The 25,587-nt window shown below is 41.5% G+C and overlaps 1 protein-coding gene across 3 annotated transcripts in view; it reads right to left on the reverse strand.

Annotated features, from left to right (window-relative positions):
• Window positions 1–328: 328 nt before the first annotated feature.
• The window catches only part of camsap1b (calmodulin regulated spectrin-associated protein 1b), a 75,145-nt gene continuing 49,886 nt past the window's right edge, over window positions 329–25,587 (reverse strand). The window contains exons 6-18 of one of the 3 annotated variants that reach the window (XM_060907056.1): window positions 13,460–13,601; window positions 12,476–12,615; window positions 12,192–12,288; window positions 11,897–12,032; window positions 9,731–9,822; window positions 9,536–9,614; window positions 7,168–9,424; window positions 6,949–7,085; window positions 6,152–6,366; window positions 3,429–3,531; window positions 3,189–3,298; window positions 2,741–2,859; window positions 329–2,032 (exon numbers count right to left, since the gene is read on the reverse strand). In XM_060907056.1, coding sequence (XP_060763039.1) covers window positions 1,736–2,032; window positions 2,741–2,859; window positions 3,189–3,298; window positions 3,429–3,531; window positions 6,152–6,366; window positions 6,949–7,085; window positions 7,168–9,424; window positions 9,536–9,614; window positions 9,731–9,822; window positions 11,897–12,032; window positions 12,192–12,288; window positions 12,476–12,615; window positions 13,460–13,601 — 3,924 coding nt within the window. In that variant the 3' untranslated portion in view covers window positions 329–1,735. Of the gene's footprint in view, window positions 2,033–2,740; window positions 2,860–3,188; window positions 3,299–3,428; window positions 3,532–6,151; window positions 6,367–6,948; window positions 7,086–7,167; window positions 9,425–9,535; window positions 9,615–9,730; window positions 9,823–11,863; window positions 12,033–12,191; window positions 12,289–12,475; window positions 12,616–13,459; window positions 13,602–25,587 lie in introns of all 3 variants that reach the window. The other 2 variants (XM_060907055.1, XM_060907054.1) reach the window with 2 other exon arrangements.

The raw sequence follows: 25,587 nt of genomic DNA on the forward strand, positions 1-25,587 counted from the left end.
ACCTACCTCTCATGATGCAAAGGTTTGTGTCCCTCACACACTACATAAGTGACTGACCATCCAGCAAATACTGGAGATCATGAAACCACAACTGATGATAAACTACCTGTTGCTATGCTACATCTGTGACTTCAGTGGATTGTCAAGGATACAGCAGACACAGTCAGGTAAACTCTCCTTACACTCCATGTCTGACCCACAGAAACTCCAAAATAAAATAAAAAAAATATATTACAACCTGAAATGCTCATGAATGGATGCTCATAAAACCATGAAAAACAAAACAAAATGAAAACCATGTCAATGACATCACATGATCAACCGAAAATGACAAAAATGAGTTTATTGAAAATGTATTCAATTCTCTGTGCCTATGTTTAATATAAATAATGGTAAGGTGGATAGAGTAACATGACCAAAAGTACAGTGTTTTAAAAGAATGGTGAGCAAAATCAGTACAATTTTAGAGTGTATATATAAACAGACATGATATACAAAACTGTAATTTAAAAGTAAAAACAAATGCAGCAACCTAAATCTGAAGTACACCTTCTGGAAAGTAGTAGTCTGAAGAGTTTTCAGTGGGCCATTAATTTTGCTTGTCTGAATTAAATACATTAGTGTCTGTTTAAAGATTTTAGTGTAATAAGCAGTTCAAGAAGCATTTAATGCTAATGTTTTTCGCACAAACCTTGTGTGCCCTTAACTATCACCTTTTCTAAAGAAGTAAAGTGCATGTGCAACACTATCTTGATCCTTACCACCAACTCAAACCAAGTGTTTTAAAATGATTAAACAAGGATGCGGCAGTGTTGACACATTTTTTCCCTCGTCTCCAAGGAATGCTTTAAACATGGGTAAATAATTAGACAGCCACTGCGAAGGAAGTAACTGATTATGAATATATTAAATACCATCATTCAAACTACAGCGACACTCTTCATAATAGAGCATGCTGCTCTTTTGCATTGACAAAAGAAGGTTCAGAGACGACATCACTCGTGGTTACATTGCATGATAAAAGCACTAAAACGATCATGAGTGCACCATTGTCAAGGACGCAGCTGTCCAGTGGAGAAATTACTACCTGTAGTATTCGAGTAGCAAAACAAAAGAGCATCTGAGACATGAACCGAAGCCTTTCATTCCCTATTTAAAAAGGTCCATCATAGTCCTATGCAGCAGTGCTACAGCCGATTTGCTTTTTAAGCGCTGAATAAATAGGACAATAGTACCATGATGTGTGAAGGCCAACCACATGTATGACTGGGATCATCATACAGTGCACAGAAGACAGTTTCAAAGCAGCATGTTTTAGGAAGGGGGGAAAAAGAAAATAAAAGGCAACTTCACAAATACTTTTCTACATAAATTGAGTTATGATCTTCATAAGCAGCAGACTATTTCGATGTAGCTGTCTCACAGTCTGTCTTTTACAGTAAAGAGACAAAATATCTGCTGATCAGAAAGGAAAACTCTGCTGTGTGAGCTTACCAAACTAAAAATGTCTTTCAAGTAACAAGAACTCAACCAAAAATGCCTCAAACTACAGAAAAAAAACCCTCTACCACGAACTGATCAAACAAAGAGTGTTGACCGTCCAGAGATTTATTCATACACAGCCAGTCCTGATGCATCACAAAACAAGAAGAGAAGTTGACTGTGGACATCTGTGTGGTCTTTCCAAACATACAGGCAGTACAACAGCGTTGCTTAATTACAGTTCCCAAAAGCTTCACTTTGCACTCTTTTTTGGCACAGCGGGCCTCTTGGCCTGCCAGAGGTGATTATGAATGGTCAGGGCATCCACATTGACGGACACAGTCTTGGCAGGTATGACGGTGAACTGTTTCCGGTCTGAGCTGTACTTGTAGAGCTTATCAATCATCTTTTTGGTGATGCTTTTAGGCCCAGTGCCCGTGAGCTTGTGGATCTCCTCTGTGTCAGGAAAATACGAGTAGAGTGCACGGAACTGGCAACCGCCATCACGGAAGAGAATCATCAAGTGGTTTGACTCGCACTTCTCAATTTCCTGCAGGTAAGTGTGCAAAGCAATGCTTTTTAAAGTCTACTTCACAAAACTGTTCCACATTAAAACTCGTGTTTAATTGGGTCAACGTATAAAGTCTTTCAAGTTATAAAGAGATGAGATTACCGTATTTTCTGGACTATAAGCCGCTACTTTTTTCCTAGGTTTTGAACCATGCGGCTTATACAAAGGTGCGGCTATTCTGTGGATTTTTCTTCCACCGCTAGGGGCGCTCTAACCGGAAGTAGAATCAAAAATAAGATAGCGAAAAATCAATGCAAAGAAGAATTAGCAGATCTTTAGCAGATAGAACACGCATGACAAATTACTAACCGGTAATTATTTTCAAATCCAGCGAAGATGATTAAAGTGACTTGTGGTTTCAAACACAGGAGAAATGAAGGTAAATAAATACCGGTTATTTTCTCTTGGTTCTGTTCCGTTTTAATCAGCAAAGTTGCTGCCGTGCTAAAAGGCACTGTTCGGAAAGAATCTGTTCAGGTACATACATGTACATTTACAGTACAAAATCGTTCTGTACATGCAGTAAATATCTAATTTTTCAACATAGATATCTGCGGCTTATAGCCCGGTGCGGCTTGTATATCTTTTTTTTAATATATTTTTTTAAAATAGAGCGGATGCGGCTTATATACAGGTGCGCTCTATAGTCCAGAAAATACGGTAATCAGGTTTTAGATGAAAACAAACCTCGAGAATGGAGTTCTTCTGCGGTTCATTTACTTTTCCAGCCAAGCAGCAGTGAGAAATGGCATTGTGGATTATCGGCTTATTGGACTTTGCACTTGGCTCCTTGAAAAGTTTAGGCCCTAAAAAAAGTAAGTTAGAAACGACACACAAATAAATAAAAGCTTCTTTAAGAATGGAATTATGCTATTTCTAAAACATACAGTTGCAGTCAGAAGTTTACATACAGAAACATGAATGTCATGGCAATATTGGGCTTTCAATGATTTTCATTTCAAATCACTGAAAGCACCAATATTGCGATGACATTCATGTTCCTGTATGCAAACTTCTGACTGCAACTTTAAGTGGGATCCTGCTAAACATTGAAAGCAAGTTATCTTTTTAATACCCTTGTTAAATAGAGGTTAGTATTTTCACTGCTTCCACAGACAGAAGCGAAATATCTTACCAGTATATTCTGCAATAGACGTTGATGTAATGGAAGACGCAGTAGAACCGTTATCCCAGTCGCGCTCTGTTGTCCGACTGAGGACTGAAAACGACTCCACAGATTCCCCACTGTTCATAGAAAGAACATGCCAATAAGAGCAACAGCGCATGACAACATTGAGAGGTCACAGACTGGATTAGTTAGAATTTACTTGGAAAGCATGATTAAAAGGCAGGCATATACATGCACACAACGTACCGCTGAGACCCTGCACCTCCCGAGTTCACACTGTCTGCTTCAGTAGTGGCCACAGAGGCCAGTGAGAGATTCGAGCCAGACTGGGCACTGATCAGGTTCTCATCTGGAAATCGAAAACACTTGCAACTTTTTCCCCCCTTTAATAACAAGTATTGCTACTAATAACACTCAAATAAAATGAGCCCTTTAAGAAACTCGAACAGTTGCTAGAGGTGTTACAGGTATCGTCAAGTTAAAATGACTTAAAAACACTGAATAATTTAAGAACACATATTTTAAGAAATATAGTCTTCACACTCAATTTGTTCATAACGACTTTATACACATTTAACAAGAGGTTCTATGATAACAGGGCTTTCCCCAAAGCACGAATATGCGGCGTTCCGTCATGCTGTGCGACGTCAGCACCACGGTCACTTGCACGCCAAAAAAAAAAATATATATATTAAATTTTTAAATCAATAAAATTAATTGGGTTTTTCCGCGGTCCAAATCCTGCACTCTGATTGGCTGGCGAGTGGGTCCGTATCCTACGGTACGGACCCCAGTTACGGATCCCGGTTATGGACCTCTGGCGACTCGCTCGTTCACAACAAGCATAGTAGCAATTTGTGTCAACATATCTTTTTTTTATGATTTATTTATAAGGTTATCAAAAATCTTATAAATTTTTGCCAGCATTTCTCAGGAGAATAGCATTAATTTTACAGCATGGATAGTGATAACAGTCTTCACAGCAAAAGCGAGTTTTACTACCCTGAGGAAGAAGAAATAAAACATTTCAGGAGAAAGCTAAAAACCTCTAACTGCTGCTAACGCCGAGCAAAAACATGGCTGAATCCTGAATGACTCAGTTTTGTACCAATAAGGGACTACATAGGCAGCAAAATGTAGTTTTTTCCTGCTATGGAAGTGCACTTGGATACTGAGGAGGAAGCAATTTGCATTACAGCCGTGAATGAGGATTCAAAATAGCATTAATTTTACAGCATGGATAGCGACAGTGTTCACAGCGAAAGCGAGTTTTACTACCCTGAGGAAGAAGAAATAAAATAAAACATTTCAGGAGAAAGCTAAAAACCTCTAACTTGCTAACGCCGAGCAAAAACATGGCTGAATCCTGAATGACTCCTACTTGTATAAATAGGGGACTACATAGGTGGCAAAATGTAGTTTTTTTCCTGCCATGGAAGTGCACTTGTATACCGAGGAGGGAGCAATTTGCATTACAGCCGTGAATGAGGATTCAAAATGGCGGCTCGGTTTTCCCTTTCGTGCGCTCTCGTTTTCTGTTAGAATTTGGTAAAGAAAAAAATAAATATGGACCCTTTTCACGTGACGTCACGACAAACGCGGCCGCCATTTTGGAAATGTACTACCAGTGGTTTACCACAGCCAACATTGAGGAATGGCAGCAAAGAAAGTGTTTATTTTCAGCAAGACTTCCATCATGCCACTATATTGTTGTGCACCTGGATGTAGTAACCATCAACAAACAAGGCAAGGGTTATCATTTTATCGGATCCTGGTAGATGCTGACCGACGGAGAAGATGGATAATGGCATACCAACGCTTGTGTAGTGACCACTTTGTTGGAGGTAAGACGAATAAAATTAGCCAGAAAAGGCATTACATTGCTGTTAACATTCCATTCTAGTTTACTGTAATTATGATCTGGCAGCTATTTACACCGGATCCAGTGTAAATAGCTGCCGGAGCCAACGTCCGAGGTTACGGAGCGCGCGCTAGCTCGCGGCCCCGGCCGGGAAGCGCGTGGCTCCGGCAGCTAGCGCGCGGCTCCGGCAGCTAGCGCGCGGCTCCGGCAGCTATTTACACTGGATCCGGTGTTAGTAGCTGTCGGAGCCAACGTCCGAGGTTCCGGAGCGCGCGCGCTAGCTTGCGGCCCCGGCCGGGAAGCGCGCGGCCCCGGCAGCTAGCTCGCGGCAGCTATTTACACTGGATCCGGTGTAAGTAGCTGCCAGATCATAATTACAGTAAACTAGTAAATACAGTTTTCTGCATCACGCTCCTTTTTCTTTTATGTTTGTCGCCTTCCTCGCATTCAAACCGATTCGAGCCGAAGTCCACTACATGTCCAAAATGGCGGTCGCGTTTACAAAGGTCACGTGACTGAAAAGGGTCTATATTATTTACCAGCTTAAGGTCGGTCCGTATGGTGAAATACCGTGACCTCGGCCTTGAATACTGACCTCGGCCCAGAGGGCCTCAGTCAGTACTTTCAAGACCTCAGTCACGGTATTTCACGATACAGACCTCCCAGCTGGTAAATAACATATATATTCCTCTGAATTGATTGTTTCCAGTGTTTTCATTTCAAATCTAATTTTGCCCTTTATATATTTCACAAGGTCAAAAACAACAAATTTAATAATGTTGAATTGTGACCAAATCAGCCCTAGTTGCCACCAGAATGCACCATTTGAAACCTCTAATTTCAAAATTTTCTGGGGGAGAATGCCCCTGGATCCCCCTTGCAGCCGGCCCCTACGGGCTGGGCTCCACTTTAGTAGCACCGCTCTGATATTTTTTTTTTCTTCCGGGGAAAGCCCTGGATAGGATAAGAAGAAACTAGTATTTCTTAGAATTACTGTATTCTTAAACTTGGTATGACTGTGTAACTGATATAAATAAGGGGTCTAGTAAAGGCTCATGTTTTAAACACAAAGGAAGAAAGCAAAAGCACAAAGAAAAACAAAACTTACTAGTAGGAGTGCATTTTGGAAGCGTGTCTGTGGAAAGCTCTTCCTTCAGCGCAGACTTTGGTCTGTGCTTCTTAAGCTTGGGTTTGGGTTTAGGCTTAGGCTGTTCCTGCTCTTCAGACAACTCTTGCTGTTTCCTTTTCAGGTACTCTTGTTTTATCAACTCTCGTCTAGCTTTCTCTTCCTCTTTTCTGAGCCGCTCCTCTTCAGCTTTCCTCCTGAAAGCAAAGATTGCTTGTGAAACATTTCAATGAATTTTTACCATGGCGATTAAGAAATCAGAAAAAAGGCCTTGCTAAATCTTGCAGCACAGAATCTGTTCTGATATGTAGCATGGTGCAGAGGTTTTTTAATCTACTGTATGAGCTTTCAGTATGCTATCTCACTCAAATGCTACATTATCCTCCTAGGGCTTAGCGGTCACATGCGTGGACAGCACTTTATGGAAATTCGGAACAAGAATCCACATATGTGGACATACTTTTTCTCTAAAAGTACATCTTATCAAAAGATGATGCTTAGTTTTTATTCTAATCAGGTTCTAATAAGCCCAAATAGCAAAGAGAAATAAAAAATGCATGTAAAAAACAGTTTGGGCCTTAGGAGGTTATACAGTATGTTATCACTAACATGCCTGTCATATGCACAGTAAATAAAGGCTAATGGCAACCCATTACATCTCATGATAATATTGATTTGCCCGAGGCAGCTTTCATTTATTAATAACAGTATTAACATCTCTAGATTAAGCATTCATGTATACACAATTTTTCTAAGACACTACGGAGGCTGGGAAATACCTGGCTTCCTCCCTCTTGAGTTCACTTTCTGCCTCTAGCTGCTGCTTGCGCATTCGAGCCTCCTCTGCCTTCTTCTGTTGTTTCAGGAGAAATGCAGCACGCTTTTTGGCCATTTCATCCTCTGCCTTCTGCTCATCCTGAAGAAAAAAAAAAAAGCAACAAGTGATTGAGATGCAGTCTGTATCGCATGCGTGCATCTGAAAGGTATCAAGCCAATACCTTGAAGAAAAAGCCCATGCCGGTTTTCTTTTCTCCATCCACTGCATCAGTGGGTACTTCTAATACATCAGAATTGCCCTCATCTGACTGGGCTATGTCTGACAGGTCCACCTCGATCAGATTGGCCTTGTTCTTCGAGCTGTCCTCAAATCCAGGACCAATATCAAAGGATTTCTCAGGGTTCCGTAACGTACTAGGTACATCTTCATCAAGAGTCGCTCCCAGTGCAACAGAGCTTGGTTCCCTTGAGACCGTACGCAAGTTGGCTTCATCATGTAGATAGAATGTGGTCTTTGTTAGTGTTGCCTCAGTCTTATTGACTGTCTCATGCTCTGCTTTGGTGGTCCTGCCCCCTGGACTTGCTCGAGCAGTGGGCCTTTCAGTGGGAGTGGGTGTAGATATTTCCTGACCTTTGTTGTAGTCCTTGGACAGCTTCAACTCGGAAGGTTTGGAGCGGGACCGTGCAGAGGTCAGCTTGGGGGGCTTACGAACTACAGGGCTGCCGCTTGGCTCCACAAAATGAATAGCTGCTCGCACCTTTGGTTCATGTGAATCTCCTCGGTCATCAACAGGGAGTGAGGCAGCACCTGGAGGTGACTGGATGTTTTGCTTCATAAGTAGGTCCTGCTGGAGAGACAATTGCATCATCTGCTGCTGAATGCTGTTGATGGCCTCATTAAGCATTTCGATGGAGTGGTTACACTCATTAAGGTCTATTTCCTCATCCATGTCTAAGGCACTCTGTGGTATAGCAGCTGCACTCCCCCACTCAAGAGATACTTTCTCTGGCTCCTCAGTGCCTTTCTCCCCATCTCTCACTGCATCAAGACAGGAGTCATCTTTTGATGACAACTCTTTATCACCATTAAACTTTTGGCCATTTTTCAATTTGTCTAATCTGAAGGACTGAGGGAGTGTGTCGCTCTTGCCTTTTTTCACTACATGCAGGAAAGCAGCTTTTCCAAGCTTGAGTCTTTGCCTAGCACACAAGACCTCCATCTTCTTTTTCTGGGTCTCAATAGCACGGCACTTTTCTTTGAGCTGCATGTGCAACAGTACAAGCTCTGAAGCTAGCATACCGCTCTTGTCCTTGCCCTGTTGTGTCGGACTCTGGTCCCTTTTCATCCGCCATGAGGTGAGGGGAAAAGGGAAGGTCTCTGAACCATCTGGTGTTGTCCTTTGAGAGCTACTGGTGCTGGAGCGAATGTCTTGATTGCTACCAAACTTCTGCAGTTTTTGCTCTGCAAAGCTGGTCATTCTCACACTGCCACTGGCCACACTACTGACCTGTGACTGAACACTGAGAGCAGGGCTGGAGCACCTACTTCCTTCATCCTTATCCTCATGCTCCTTCACACTCATGTCCTCTTGAAGCTTTGCAGATTCCTGATCCTCTTCATAAAACTGTCTCTTAGGTGGATGAAGTTCCTTGGTTAGTTCCGCATCCTGATCTTCAACTGTCTCCACAGTCTCTGTGTTGTTGTCAGGCAGGACACTCCAAGCTTGAACAGGCCTCTTGTCTTCAGTCATGGACGAATGCAGGTAGAATGCAGGAGACTGTTCAGCAGAAGACCCAACACTGCTAGTGACCGTGGATCTGAGGACATCAGCCTCTCCTGCAGATGGAGGCACAGATTGATTGGATTTGGGTTCAGAAGCCATCTCAAGATCAGATACTGAGCTGGCATTGAAGATCCGATTAAGGTTGTGTGGAGGTCTTCGTCTAGCTGAGGCATTGGGACCCTCTCCAGCACCACTTCTCCGTGTTGACCCACGCTGTCGTCCCTCTCCAGATTCTTCCTCTTTATTTAAGCATATAGACTTTTCTTTTGCTGGTTTAAGGACAGCAGGCATCAGCGGTTCTAGGTAGAAACTGGCTGTTCTGGAATCTGCTGGAGATTCCTCGTGTCTGCCCCATGTGCTTGTTTTAGCACTAGAGGTAGCACATGGATGTTCTACATTCCCAGAGTTTGACAAAGTAGCCTCATTTTTAGACAATGACTCCTGAATAACGGTCATCGTATCATCATCATCATCATCATCATCTTCATCCAAGCTAACATTTCCAAGAAGCCCGTGACCATTGATCCGTCGAGGACCACCTGGGCTTGGATGACCCTCATGTTTGGGCGTGACAGTAGAGGCCAGGCTGTCCACACTGATGGAGCATGTGAGGCTCGTATTGTCACCTGAGGCCAAGTCTGCATCATTGTCTGTGGCACAATGAAGAACGTAGCGATTCAGCTGTGATAGTGGCCTGGTCAGGATTACAAGCAAAACAAGTCATATCTTGGTCAAGTGATTAACAGTGTAGAGTCAAGCATGTTCATTCATGCAAACATCGAAAGACAAAATTAGTTTCTTATACCTCTGTCTTTTTTCTGACCAGGCCACAGACCCACGAGAATGACTTGCCTGAGTCAGCGAATTAGAACGATTTCTACAGCCTGTTGGGGGGGGGGGGGGGGGGGGGGGACACATACACACCCATATTTAACAAAGCCACTGTGGAAAAAAAAAAATTAAAAGCCTCAAAAAATGCTGTAAATTTTTACTGTCCTACCTGATGCATCCTCTCCCTGCTGAGATTTTTGCTGTCTCTGTCTCAGTGGTAAAAGTGGATGTGAGGGGCTAAAAGTAGAATTCCCCTTATTACTGAAACAGAATATGTCAGCAAAAAAAAAAAAATTTAGGGCAAAGGACATCCAACATCTTATCTTAACTGACTCTCTCTCGTGGCTGGACAAATATAGACAACTAGTTTTTCATCTGCTGAGGGGACAATTGCTCCCAAGAGAGGTACAAGACAATCATTCCTAGTGCGAGTACACTCTAAACGACACCAAAACACTCCACTGCCACAATTAACTTCATGCCTTTTTTTTTTTAAATTAATAAACCACCCATTTGCCAATGATCTGAAGTAGTGAGTTCAGACAGCGATGAATATGGCGGTTACATAATCGATGAATGTGCCTCCCCCCCAAATTTCATGCCTTTTCTGGTGGGATTTTTTTTATTGACACTGCTCATAATCTGTTTTGATAACATTAATTTCCCATGTCTAAACATGCTCCATACATAAATTAATGCATGTAGCTTAATCTCTGGCTCAAATATGGATATATTCAACCTACGCACACTCCAGACAGGTGCGCCCATGGCACTGTGTCTGCAGCGTGCTTTTGTTTTGATAGCTCAAGGGCTTCCCCCAAAACAGTCATTCCTCATTGGCTTAGAAAAATAAATTTTGGCATGTGACTAGAGATACCCTAGTGCATTGTGGAATGTGTGCATATGCAGATTTCAAACCATATATACACTACAGCTTGTTCAATATTCAAACCATACAGTTGAACAGTCAGTGAGTCTTGCAAATTTGTCACAAATTTTCAGGCAAGTTGTGCGATCTGCAAAAAAGGATATGTAGCGAGACAGATTGATCTCTTGTGCCCAATATGGTGCTTTCATTTTGATTATTTAAGCTGACAAACAAGGTGTTTTGCAGTTTCCGAACACCAGCATCACTCGTTTCAGAACCTTTCAAAACTCACTGGCAAATGAGGAGATCTGTTTACATTATTTAGGCCTAATTAAGGCATGTCTGCAAATTAGCCTGTATATGCAAATTAGGTGGCTGAGACAGTAAAGATTTATGGCCAACAGAAATTTCCAGATATTATTCAAGCAATAAAATACAAAGATAACCTATAGATATTACCATATATCCTCAAACTGTATGCAAATTAATCATTTTAAGCCAATTATCATAATTATGCACAGAAGTAAAAAAACAACAACTACAAAAAACGTGGATTCTGCAGAGAAAAACGATGTAGCGTAGAACAATGTCAAGTTTGCCAATTTAATAACAAATACGCAGGATTCGCACTTTACCATTGTTCCTTACGAATTGCCTGTTTTATACAGGCCCATTTCTCTGAAAAGAGCAACATTCGAGACCTAAAAATATCCATAAAAACTGAGCCACTGGACCAGTTTCCCTTTTTTTTTTTAATTAAATCAGGATATTTGAAAGATGAATAATTTATCAGTTTTACATCTCTTGGCCATATTTGTCTGAACTCCATACCCTATGCACAAACATACAAGAACATAACCAATCCTTCAGTTATGCATGACTTAACCTCTTACGTACTCCCCTACCCATCACATATTTTCTTATGTTATCATAACTGAACTTATGTACATGCGATTCATTTACTGAGACACTGCACAAAGAGCAAGTTCTGACTAAAATTTGCATGTTTCAGACTATATGGTACATGTAATCCAGCCCAAGATTTATGCACATACAAGGAGTGGCAATTAATGACTGAAAGATCAAGAGTTATGTCAGGATGGAAAAAATACCTGGTATTAACAGGTTACCCAAGCTTTTAAATCACTTGTTTAACCAGTGTACATTTATAACAAGTCTTAAATTATGTCAGTGTTGGCACTTATTGACCTAAAGACAAGAAACAAAGAAGTTATTCTGCTTCCCCCCAAAAAAGAATTAGTTGGAGGCCCATCTCACATGTCCTACATTCAGACAAAAGTTTTTATATTTAAATATTATACACAAACATTAAAAAGGTGGATAAAAGTGACAAATGATTGATTGACTACACACACAATCTGATCACAGGAGCCTAACATGTCCAGATGAAAGACACGAGATTTCAAGACTTACGAAGGATCAGATTCCTCAGTGTGCAGGAAGTACCTGTTACACACTTCAGGGTTGTTTGGGACATGATGAGCTGAATCTGCCATTCCAGGGGAGACCAGGAAGCTTCGTTTGGTAGCATTGGAGATGGGCACGGAGGGCCGGGAGCTTTTTGACTGAGTCACTGCTCTTGCTATAAAGAAATGTACAAGATACAGAGGAAAAACTAAGCATTTTAAATCTACTAATCAAACTAAGTTAAATCACCATCTCTCAGGATCAATAAAATAAACACACTGCACAGAAACAATGGGTGACTGCATAGGGAAAATAAAAATAATGCATTTCTCACCATCCTTCAATTCCTGCACGTCCCTTGGGTGGACAAACTCTGGCTTCACAATCTCAAACCACCAAAAAAGTTCAGCGATGAATGCCATGACATTGTGCTGAAAAATCGGGGGGAAGGAAAAACAAAACACAAAAACACACACACACACACACACACACACACACACACACACACACAGGATAAGCAGCACAAATGGGGCTATAGAAAAAAATAGAAAGAAAAACATGATGGAGCAAGTCAAATAGTCAATCAATAAAAAAAAAGAAAACCAATACATTTCTTACTTTGAGCACCACAGGTGAATACAGCATGTCTTCTAGTGTTAAATAGAAGCTTTTATTTAGGTACTCGTTGGCAAACTCCTTCAATAGCTGGATATTATACAGGCTGTCTGCTATTGAGGTGACTTCCTTCAAGCAAATATCTATGACAAAAGATAAGGTTATCAAACTGATGCTGATGTAGTTAGCGTCATTGTCAAATCACACTTGCCAGCACTTGTACCCTCACTGGCCACATTGTTAGGAACACCTTTACACCTGCATAAAAATCATACAGATACATGCCAAGAGCTTCAGCTAATGTTCACAACCAACATCAGAATGGGGGGGTATATATAATCAAAGCCACACAGGTGACATTGGGGAAAAAAGTGACCTGGTTTTCCCCAATCTTCAGTCCAGTTTAGGCAAGCTCAAGACCAGTGTAGCCTCAGTTCTTGGTAGATAGGTGTGGAACGCAATGTGTTCTTTTGCTGTTGCAGGCCATCTGCCTGAAGGTTTAGCATGTTGTGCATTATGACACTTTTTTTTGTTCACCACAGTTGTAAAGAAAGTTTGAGTTACTGTAGACTTCCTGTATGTGAAAATCCCAGGAAATCAGCAATTTCTTGAAGTACTCAAAACCAGCGTGGCACCAACCACCATACTATGGTCAAAGTCACTGAGATTACATTTTCCCCCCAGTTCTGATGTTTGATATGAACACTAACATAAGCTTTTAAAATATGCCCTAATTTTATGCACTGCACTACAGCCACATGACTGACTGGACAACTGCGCAAATGAGCAAGACGGAAGGTGTTCATCTTGTAATGCCCAGTAAGTGTATAATTGGTCAATATTTGCTACAAAAGACTAAACATCCCCAGACAAAAGTATCTAGAGGAAAAAAAAATTAAAAATAATAACCCTTCACATGAAAAGGCTACAATAAAACTAAATGTAGTCTGCATCATGGAGAAGTATAAATCTATTTAGAGAGTGTACCATCAAGCTTCATAAGGTCTGGGCAGTAGTAGTGAACCACAGTCAGTAGGGCAGCACCATCACATACATCCATCATCAGATCCTCCAGCAGGGGAAAGTGGGGAAGCTGACGGCCTGAGGCATGTTCTCGCCTATAGCGCACCTGAACAGGTAAGAGAAGAGACTGGAACAGGGCAGCTTGGCCACCAAGCTCTGACTGAACTTAAACTAATTTCAATTAACAATGGATATCACAAGAATCTTTCATATACTGCCATACAAATCTTTTAAAAAGAACAGCACCTTTAATTAAACTCTTAATAAATAGAAATTTTATTCACAACAGGTATCAACTTGGCTGCATAGCTGTAACAGAACTTAGCTTGTATGGAGTCTATACCCCTTAGTAAGTTATATATAAATTGTATTTATTATATAGTCCCCTCAAAAAATATTGTAATAGCAAGTTCAGTAATTTGCTTTTTTTTTTGTTAAATACTCAAGACATTTGAGTGAGAGAACAAAAGAGATGATAGACCAGCTGTCATTTCCCAATAATTACATGTAGATGTGTTAAACGATTTAGAACATGACACCTTTTGTTTGAGACCACCCATTGTTTAAATGATCAAAAATTATTGGAAAAATGTGACTCTTGTTGGCCAGGTGTGCCCTGTTAGATTGACTGCTCAAAATACATAGCTCTGAAATGTCTACTCTTGGACTGAGCCCTGGATTTCACCTGTGAAGACTGCATTTCTTATTAAAAGGGATAAACCAACATGAAAAACAGAAAGCTGTCGATGGGACAAAAGCAAGCCATTTGGGGTGGGGTGGGATCTCCAAGACATTGCACAAGCATTGGGTACAGCCAAGACAATAATCTGGAATGTCCTGACAAAGAAAGAAAGAAACCACTGATGTACTCACAACCAGACACTGAACTGGCCAGCCAAGGAAAATAGCAGCAGCTGATAACCTCCACAGGACAGGTGTGAAGATATCACAACTTACCAATAAAAGACAACCGAGAGCAGAATTACAGAGACCAAACCACAAGATCCAAACCACTCATCAGCAGTAACAATTGGAAGACCAGATTGGAATTCACAAAGAAAGAAAAGCAGGTGGTTTTAGACTGGCCAAGTCAATCACCAGTGTCACGGCCCTCTGGGCTTCGCCCCCTTTTCCCCAAGCCATGTCGTGTTTTCTTGTTGATTCCCTGCAGGTGCGCTACTAATGGGGAGGAGGCAATCAGCCCAATTGGGTGCACGGGGCACGCGGGTGTATCCAGACTATCAGCGCGGCTACTCTTCTCGTCTACGGGGGGATGCGGTGGCAGACACACTTGCTCGAGAACGTCGGTGCTAGACTGTTTGGACAAGGCCTGTCACTTTGGCTCCACATTTTTCTGAAAGACTTTTCAGGATGGACTTCAGTCTTGAATTTTGTACTGTTGCTTTTTTGTTAAATAATGTTTGGTGAAACTCTGCTGTGCCACCTCCCCTTTAATAGGTTATACTCACTTGTGAGCATAACAACTGGGGGCTCGTTAAAACTAGACATTTTTGTAGCCTTATTAAATTAGATTTGTAAACTTTTTGCAACTGGCATTTATAGCTCCACTCTTTGGTTTGAATTTGGAGTGCCGCATCATCAGGAAAACTTGTGTTGGTGTTTTTCAGGATTTTTGATAAGTGCTTCACACTTTTTGCAGGGAGGGCAAAATGAGTGAGCATTTGGGAATCGAGTAAATTGTAATTGAAGGTTTGTTGGCATTTGGCCTAATTATTTGCCGTGGGGCTGAATTAAATGTGGTAGCAAGAACATTTTTCAGTTTGTGCTTCTTTGTTTATAAAAAGTTTAAAAAAAAACAAAACAACTTTCTTCAACTGTAAACTCAAACTGTAAATATTGATCAGTGCCTGTTTTCTGGACTTGATTGTCTTTTCCCCAGGTAGGCAAAGAACACAGTTTTTTGTTTTAGTTTATTATTTTTGGATGGTACAAGGTTTAGCAGTAGTTGTGTTGAAGGCACGTCCGAAGTTTGGGAAACCGCTCAACAACTGGCAGTTTTTTCCAGCTTACGGGTTATAGTGCATAATTAACCGGCCTCAACCAGTCTGAAGTCTTGGGTCTACTTTACTTAGTGGAGGATTGGCATTAGTCAGGGTTGGGGAATTTTTGTATGGCTAATAGGCACCGACAGATTATTGCATCTGTGTGCACAGACTCTTAAAATCATTTGCGAGGTTGAATTTTTAAGTTTCCATTGTTACATTACTGTGGCTGAAAAATGGCAACCCAGCCTGTTCAGGAGTTCATTCAGACTCTGACTGATGAGCTTCTGGATGTACTAATGAAAGAACAGTTGTTAAAAGTTGCTGCGCATTATAAAATTGAAGTATCTGTGCTACAAAAACGTTTGAAAGAAGGCGTTAAAAGTACTTTTAGGTCTTCCTTGAGTGACTAGGGGGTGCTGCCACCTCAGGCACCTACTCCTGAGTCACCACCTGTTCTGAGCGGCCTCACATTTGAGCAACAAAGAATTGCTCTTAATCCAACGCAAAACAGAAATTGGGGGGAAAAGACATCTTGAATGCAAAAGAGAAATTGAAAAAAGCGCATCAAATAAACAAGAAACTGAGGATAGTAGGCAGAATTTTGAAACACACCACCTGGAAATTGAACAACGCCTAGAACTGATCAAGGAGGCAAATTCTCTGTGCCATTTGGCTCCGATATGTCTTCTCCTCCCAAATTAACCACTGGACACCACTTGCGTTTAGTTTCACCTTTTAGCGAGTCTGATGTGGATACCTTTTTCAATTTGAGAGTCAGATGCCCATGCCTGGACAGATGTTGAACAGACATTGCTCCTTCAGTGTGTGCCAACTGGCAAGGCACAAGCAGCTTATTCTTCATCATCAGTGGCAGGGAGTCAGGTGTATGAACACGTTAAGTCGGTCATACTAAAGATTTATGACTGGGTCCCAAAGGCTTACCGCCAGTCTTTTCGGAACTTGCGGAGAAACCCTAAATCAGACGCACGTCAAGTTTGTTAGGAGACCTGACCCTACAGTTCAACTGTTGGTGTGCATCTGAAAAAGTTCAAACATCAGACAATTTGAATAACTTCGTTCTATTAGAATATAAAAACATGCTTCCCAAAAGTGTTGCGTCCCCCCCCCATGCTCAAGTATAGAATATCCCGCAACATCAAGAGAGGCATGTGGGCAAAGGACAGTCACCTAGTTTTGACCTGACCTGTAATTACCGTCTAGGAAAAGGCCACTGGAAATCAGATTGCCCCATCTTTAAAGCAAAGAATACTGGCACCAAGCTCCATAGATCTTCTGTGAAACCCATGGTCCTGGCTGCTCCAGTGTCAGCATCTGCTGGGTTAGTCATTCCCCTTGAAACTCTTACGTTAACCTCTGCAGGTGTGACCGACTAATAAGGTGATGTTCAAGTCAATCATTTCTGAGGGTTGTGTGTTGCCTACTGGCAGTGATCAGAAAGTGCCCATGAAAATTTTAAGGGACACTGGGGTGTCCAAGTCATTCATTTTAGAGTTGGTGTTGCCCTTTTCACCCGAATCACACACAGGAAATTTGTTACCGACTCATGGAATCAAATTGAACACACTGCCCGTGCCACTGCACAAGGGGACACTTGTGAGATCTTGTGCAGGGGGACATGGAGCTTGGAGTGTGGCCTGCTCTACCGGTTGACGGGGTCACTAATTTTAATGGTTACTGATGTGCCTCCCTTCAATAGTGGCACCGAGAGTGCACAGCAGTACCCCAAGGTTTTTATTGCATGTGCTGTAACTCGCTCTGCCAGTAAAAAGGTGGAACCTGCACAAGTAGAACAAAAAAGTTTGATGAGTTTTGTCGCTGGCCGATTACCTGCTACTTGTCCCTCGTGGTGAACTATCAAAAGAACAGAAAAGTGCTGAGAAACTCAAGTAATTGTTTGAACAAGTTCTTGCTGACAATAAAATTTGGAATAGGAGCTATTACCTAAAAGATGATGTACTGTTATGAAAATGGTCACCATACGCCAGCTGTTTTGAGGGTGATGCAATAGTCCAGGTGGCGGTGCCCATGAAGTTGCGTTTGCTAATTCTCCAGACTGCCCATGACAAACTTGCCGGTCATGAAGGTGTAAAAGAAGACTTATGATTGAAACCTTAGATATTTTTACTGGCCACAAATCAAGTGGGATGTTGCCAGTTTTGTTAAAACGTGCAAGACATGCCAGCTGACGGGCAAGCCAAATCTGGCCCTAAAACCTGCCCCACTATATCCCATTCCATCTGTGTGCCAACCACTTGAGCACCTAATATTTGACTGCATCAGTTCTCTTCCGTGCTCAAAGTCTGGTAGTGAGTACCTGCTCACCATAATGCATCAGGTTACTCATTACCCGGCAACTTATCCTCCGAGGTCGATGAAGACAAACTCAATAGTAAAAGCCTTAAATCTACCTTCATTTCTATTTTGGGTTTGCCAAAAATCATTCAGTTGGACTAGGGAGTAATTTTACTTCCGCAAATGTTTTCTGAAGTGTTATGCCAGGTGGGAATCTGGCAAAACCTGGTAACTGCACACCACCCTCACAGCCAAGGAGCTCTTGAGCAGTTCCATTCCACAGCGAAATTGCTGCTTAGAGCCTATTGTGTCGAGTTGGATCATGACTGGGAAGAGGGCCTTGCCCTGGCTGATGCTGGCAACCAGGGAGATTACTCAAGAAAGTACCGGTTTCAGTCCAAATGATTGTTTTCACACATCGGGTGCGTGGGCTGTTATCTGTCATCCATGATCAGTGGACTGACTCTAAACCACCAAGCAACTACTGATTACACTCTGGGGTTCCGCTGTCATCTCTCCTCTGCCTGGAGAATGGCTAGGAAACAACTGACAGAATCTCAAAAGATGAAAACTGATCGTCATGCTGAGCGGCGTACATTTAGTGTTGATCAAGTTGTTGTGCTGCTCCCTGTAATTGGCTCACCATTCCAGGCCAAAAATACTGGACCTTATGGTCCTGCATTGTGGCCCAAATGACAACTGCATGATTTCGACTCCGAATTGGAGAAAGAAATTGCAAGTGTATCACGTCAATCTATGAAAACCATTTTCCAGTCGCAATAGCAGAACGCAAGCTTCACCACCTAGTAGACCTGTGGTGCTAGCGGACAGCTCTAAGGTGGCATCAGAAGATGGTGAACTAAGGGCGCCAGATGATGGGGTGTTGCAGGGCCATTTAAGAAATTCAGAAAGCTTGCAAAATGTGTCTTTAAATTTTTGGACACTTGAGCCCAGCTCAACGCAATGAGCTGATTACACTTATGAGATTTCCCGACCTTGTTTTCGGACAGACCAACACAAACGTGCTACAGCAGGACATTGACACTGAAAATGCTGAGCCCATTCGCCAGCATTTCCATCATGTTCTGTTTGAAAAGAAAGAAATTCTGGAACAAGAGTTCCAGTATCTCCTAACTCACAATCTGGCCGAGCCCTCCTCCTCTAGCTAGTAATCACCCTGCCTCTTGGGTTTTTAAATAAGTGTTTAGTTTCTGTACTGATTACAGAAAACTTGATTTAGTAATGAAGCCTGACTCATTCCCTCTACCAAGAACAGAGGACTGTGCTGACCACGTAGGGGCAGCGAAATTCATAATGAAACTAGACTTGCTCAAAGGATACTGGCAGGTACCGTTGGAGCATGCACAAGAAGTTTCAGCTTTTATTATGCCGAATGGGTTATTTTCTTACTGCATCATGAGTTTCAGTTTGATAAACGCCCCTTCGACATTCCAGAGATTAATGAATCGAGTAGTTGTGGGACTGAGTGGGGTTGCAGTTTATCTAGATGACGTGGTAGTAGTCAGTGAAAGTTGGGAACAACATCTGGCACGCTTACACCACCTCCTTGCTTGCCTCACCCAGGTGTATCTCACGGTCAAAACTAGCAACGTGAGAGTTCGCTGGAGCAACGGTGACGTACCTAGGCAAGGTAGTATGGCAGGAGCATGTATGCCTTATCTGTGCCAAAGTAACAGTAATTGAGGGAGTTTCCCCATTCCAACCACTTAAAAAAACAAACAAAACGATGCATTCTCAGCAAGGTTGGTTATTACTGTTTTTGCAAAAACTTTTCTTCTGTTGTAGCCCTGTTAATGGATCTGCTAAAGTCCAAAACCTTATTTGCCTGGACTGAGGCTTGTCAAAAAGCATTCGAGGGCATTAAAGTCCTCTGCACCTGTCTTAATGGCTCTCCAGCTGGAAAAGCCATTTAAGATCCAAGTAGCTGCCAGCAAGGGCAGTGCTATTACAAGACAATGATACGGGTGTTGTGCGCCCAGTTTGTCCCCCCCGCACAAATTCACAAACTATTAGTTGAATTACTCAGCTATTGAAAAAGAGACACTTGCCCTAGTGTGGGCACGCTAACATTTAAGTGTACGTAGGAAGTGGTGGTTCACCTCGTCCTATACAATGATCATAACCCCCCTCACCTTCCTGCATTCACTGCAAAACCCAAAACAACAACTGAGAAGATGGAGTCCTTTCCTCCAGTCACTTAGAACATTGGACACATCAAGGGCTCAGAAAACGTAGTGGCCGATGCGTTGTCCAAGGCGCCTGCGTGTTAATTTTTAAAGGTTTGTATAGAAAATTCAGGTTTGCATTTCTCTTCCTCTTGTCCCTGCAACAAGCTTCCCGGTTGCTGTTGTCATGGTGAGGTGGAAGTTCTTTTTATGCAATTTTGTTTTGTAAACGTAACTAAATATTTCAGCTGAAATTTGGAATGCGTCTGCGACATGAAATTAGGAAACTACTTGGTTTCCTGCTCTTAAGGGGGAGGATGTCATGGCCCTCTGGGCTTTGCCCCCTTTTCCCCAAGCCATGTTTTCTTGTTGATTCCCTGCAGGTGCGCTGCTGATGGGAAGGAGGCAATCGGCCCAATTGTGTGCACCAGGCGCACAGGTGTATCCAGACTTTATCAGCATGGCTACTCCTCTCATCTATGGGAGGGATGCAGTGGCAGACACTTGCTCGAGAATGTCAGTGTTGCACTGTTGGAGAAAGGCCCCTCACTTTGGCTCCACGTTTTTCTGAAAGATTTTTTGGGATGGACTTCGGTCTTGAATTTTGGACTGTTGCTCTTTTGTTAAACATTGTTTGGTGAAACTCTGCTGCACTGCCTCCCCTTTCATAGGTTATACCGACTTGTGAGCATAACACCAGACCTTAACCCACTTGAGCATGCATTTCACCTCCTGAAAAAGAGAATGAAGGGAGAAACACCCCCAAAACAAACAACTGAAAGAAGCTGTGGCCTGGAAAAGCATCATAAAAGGAGAAAGCAACAGTCTGATGTTCGTGGGTCTCTGGCTTGGTACAGTTACTGCAAGCAAGAAATATGCATCCAAATATTCTTTAAGACTATTTGGGTCACATAAAAATACTTTTGCTCACATAAAAATTGGGTGGTCTGCCACCACAGGTGCCATGTTCTAAGTTGAACATATTTTGATGTAAATATCAGAAAATTAAAACTGAAATTCTGACCCATCATACCCATGTATATTTACGTATACACAAATACACTGGGTTTGTATGCATCAAGCAGTCTAGCTGATTTAAAGTGGCGAAAAAGCAAAGCTTGGGGCACCTTTTGGACCCGTGAAAGGTTCTGGAAATCAACAGCTGACATCAAGCCATTTTACAGTGTCCATTCTTAGTGTGTTACTCTATGGCTGTGACACATGGCTTTTGACAAATAACCTGCATGAAATTCTGTCTCTCAAAGATGATGCCTCCAAATCATGTTTAATACCAACCAGCAAGACCACGCAAGTAATGAAGATCTACATGCTAGAGTGCAAGAGAAACAACTGTCCCCAAGCAGTCAAGGAAAGACAGCTTAGTTGGCTTGGCCACCAGTTCCGTCGGCCTCAGAAAGATCTCATTACCAAGTTTGCTCTTTGGACCCCCGAACATGGTCGAAGCGAGGGGGGGTGGGGGGGATAGGATGCTCTACTCAGAGTGGGACCATGGGCATCAGGTTGAAAAATGAAAGTCCCACTTAGCAAAAAAAAAAATACATCCCGATTCCAAAGGAACCCGAACATCTGGCAAACTACGTGAAGCTGCACATGACCAAGCAGCCTAGGTGAAACTGGTGGCTGCCACCTGCAGATCATGGTCCCCGTGAACAGCAGCCAATAATGAGAGATGCATTTTTTGATCTCAAGCTCAAATGTCTTGAGTGTATAGAAAAGATAAAAATAATTAGCTTTGCCTTTCCAATACTTTCAGATGGGACTGTATATATATATTCACATTCTAATGGAAGTATTTTTGCACGAGATTCCACACCCAAAACATAGCTTCAAATAAAGAGACATGCAAAATACACATACTAGGCTTGGGCGGTATCACAGTGTACCAGGGTATTTAGAAATCCTGGCAGCATGATCTTAAGTACTATCAAAAAATACAGAAGCTCTTCTTCCCATCAAACTGATTCAGAGATGCGCCAAAAGAGCTCAGGCTACTGTTGAGAAAGGGGATAATGGGGCGTGTTCTCTATCAATATGGAGAAGTGGTGTTGAAATAAACTGAGGGAGTAATCAAGCATTCAAAATGTAGTAATCATGGGAGGGTGAGACGACCAACTTGCATTTGCCTTTCACTGACTACCAATCATTTCACTTTATATACTTATTTAAACAAATAAATAAACAAACATTATATATATGGGTCCATCTCAGAAACTGGTCTCTCATTTGGAACATTATGGTCAAAAAATAAATTTTCTAATTTTACTTTTTTTTTTGCATTTACTAAATGTTTCTTTTGTCATGTTTAATAAGAATAAAGATAGCATCTTGCTTTATCTGGCCTCCACTGTGGAAATTTTTTTTTGATTACAATTCAAATGCTTTTGTAAAATTGATTTACATATAAAATAACTCCATCATGAAGAATTAAAGCCCCTCCTTCACAGATGAGTGAAAATATTGAATAATTTTCCTCTTTTTGATCGCTTGGGTTAAAAATGCCAAGTTATGATGACTGAATTGATTATTCACTTAAATATGAATAATATGATACATTTTGGGTATTTGATATGGTGAAATAAGACACAATGGAAAAATCAAGAACACACCGGAGAGATGAGAATAACGGCGGTGGTAAAAGAACAGCGACTGTACCGGCTGAAGGTCGCGCGGGTCTCTGCTGCGGCGTGCAAGCAACGGGACATCACTACCGCACCGGACGGAGCGGGGGCGGGGCAAAATGACTGGCCTTAGATTCTATCAAAAGTTCGATCTAAATTGACCATGGTTGCAAAATATTGGCCAAAAATACGCAAACACTACGAAATATGAAAGTAAGATGAAAAACAAACATTCTGTTGCCTTATACTGCAAGACTAAAACAAAATAAAACTGTTAAAACTCACCTTTTCAGTGATAACGCCCGAACAGATCACTCGCGTAACAGAAAGACCGCAAATGGAAACACGATCAACTTCTAACTGTTGGAGTGGAAAATTCCATTCTACACATGCAAATTGTTAACGTGTGTCCTTCCCCGCACACAAATAACACGCTACGGTAAAAAATAGACCACAACTCATTTTATAGCTCAGAAATTCATACAAGACCAGCTACCATCGTAACATATTCTGTAAGAAACATATTCTATACCTAACTTTCAGCTTTCATTTTAAAAAACAAAATCGCAGATTTATAACAATTTTTATACGGTGTAGTGATTTTAAGTTACTACTTTTGGTGAGGTAGTGACCTTGACCCTGAAGCTTTCCATTTAGATCAAAACACACGATCGTATTGGTTTTGGGTCTGCGGAAAATGGAGTTACAACGGTGATCAAATATTTTGCATGATGTTTTATTACGGTTATGATTATTCTGTGAGCGCACCAATCCTTAGGTGGATAAAGTTACAACTTAAAATACAATTAGTGATAACTGTAGACTTTTCAGTGGACTACAACCTTTTTAAGGGAATGCAATGTAGTCAACCATTTATCATGTCCCAGATCAAGCCGCCATTTTTCCACAAATTTGCAGAATTTTTGCCAAATTCTGAATAGAATATTCACAAAGATTCAGTTTTATATGTGTTATTTCTTTCATCATTTTATTTCAAATTAAAACCAACATTGACTGTGAGTATATTTAGTGGGGTACCCCCACAGTACCCAGTTTCTGAGACAGACCCATATTTTTATTTATATTATTATTATTTTTACTTCTGAAGTGTTCTGTCCCTTTATATGAGCAGTGTTATTTTCTAGTGGTGGCTCATCAAATGCAGGGCAGCACTGGGGTACCGCCCCCCTCAAATATCTGGAGACAAGTCTGCTTAAATGTGCTAAACATAATTAATTGTATAATGCAAAATAACAATGAAATATAAAAGTGTTCCAATTTTTCTGGTAGTCTGTCAGTGGTTAGAATCATTCATGAATTTTAATATTTGGTGTCTTGTAGACCTACAATCGAGCACACAGATTCCCTAAATTGTGCAAGGACACTTGGGTTTAATATGGCTTTGCCACTGCTGTGAAATAAATGCACGTCCTGTATTTGTGAATGTATCTATGAAGGTTCTCAGTGAGTTTTAGCACCTACGGTTCATGTCGCGTGTGATCATTTCAAAGGCTACTGCATGGTTAAATCAACAAATTTCATTAAACCTACCACCACATCCATTTTAGCTGGTGACCTAGTATTCTGCCCCAAATATTCCCATTTCCTATTATGGCCATGATGTCAAACACATAGAAAAGGTAAGGTAGTTTGTTCACATCTAGTCAAAATGTCACTACTGCCACCCACAGGATGAATGAGCCATGTAATAAAGGTTTAGGTTATTTTAGCCTAATGGGGCATTTTAAGCTAAATTTTAGGCTAATTCATGCTATGACAAATTCATCTCATCTCATATTGCAGCAATTTGCCTTATATATAATTGGGCATTTTAATCACTAGCTGCCAATTTTATTTATTTTCAAGAGAAACACAACGCTGTATGACCAACGCCATAATCTCATAACTCGCTTTATGGCCACAAACTTTTTCCCCCAACTATGCCATCATATGCTGTACATTCCGGTAAAATGTCAGGACAAAAAGATTGAGAGGGAAAAAAAAAAAAAGACCGCCCAAGCCTAACATACACACACATCCTTACTTCGCTTAATTCAAGAATCAAGGTTGTCCGTTCCACAGTAAACATACAGGACTAGAGTTGGGTGACATTTCTGCACTTCTATATATGAAAGTTCAATTTAAAACTACACATTTAGTCAAGCAGGATGAGGAACGGTCATCCTTGACTCAGTTAAAACAGCGGTCTAAAACACACAGCATAGCTACAAACACAGTGAGGCCTGCAACAGAGAGCAGGAATTGAGTGAGGAGTACAGGATTGACATGGAGGGTTTAGAAGCATTGTGTCCCATGTGTGGATTACATGACCTCTTGCATGCAATGGTTCAGCGGTACTAGCATGAGCTCAGGGACGAAGGACACAAAGCAGAGTGAGAATGTGATGACAGATACACATATTAAAAAGACCTAGACAGCATCTGAAGCTGGACACAAAGTCATTGCTCCATTTTACTTAAATTACGCAAGAGGAGAGGTTTGTCAGAATTTTCTGAATTTATTTAAAACGAGGTCACATTTGTACAGCGTTTTCAAATGACATTTGCATAAGTGAGCTCAGGGAAGCTTTTTGTTCGTCAACACAGGTGAATCATTGTACTACAATTTGAAATATTTTGATTCCAAAACAAACAAACCAAAAAGGAAACCGAAAGCTTAAAGGAACAGTCCACCGTACTTCCATAATGAAATATGCTCTTATCTGAATTGAGACGAGCTGCTCCGTACCTCTCCGAGCTTTGCGCGACCTCCCAGTCAGTCAGACGCGCTGTCACTCCTGTTAGCAATGTAGCTAGGCTCAGTATGGCCAACGGTATTTTTTGGGGCTGTAGTTAGATGCGACCAAACTCTTCCGCGTTTTTCCTGTTTACATAGGTTTATATGACCAGTGACATGAAACAAGTTCAGTTACACAAATTGAAACGTAG

Source organism: Neoarius graeffei, chromosome 24 (genome assembly GCF_027579695.1).
Source record: "Neoarius graeffei isolate fNeoGra1 chromosome 24, fNeoGra1.pri, whole genome shotgun sequence".
NCBI lineage: Eukaryota > Metazoa > Chordata > Actinopteri > Siluriformes > Ariidae > Neoarius > Neoarius graeffei.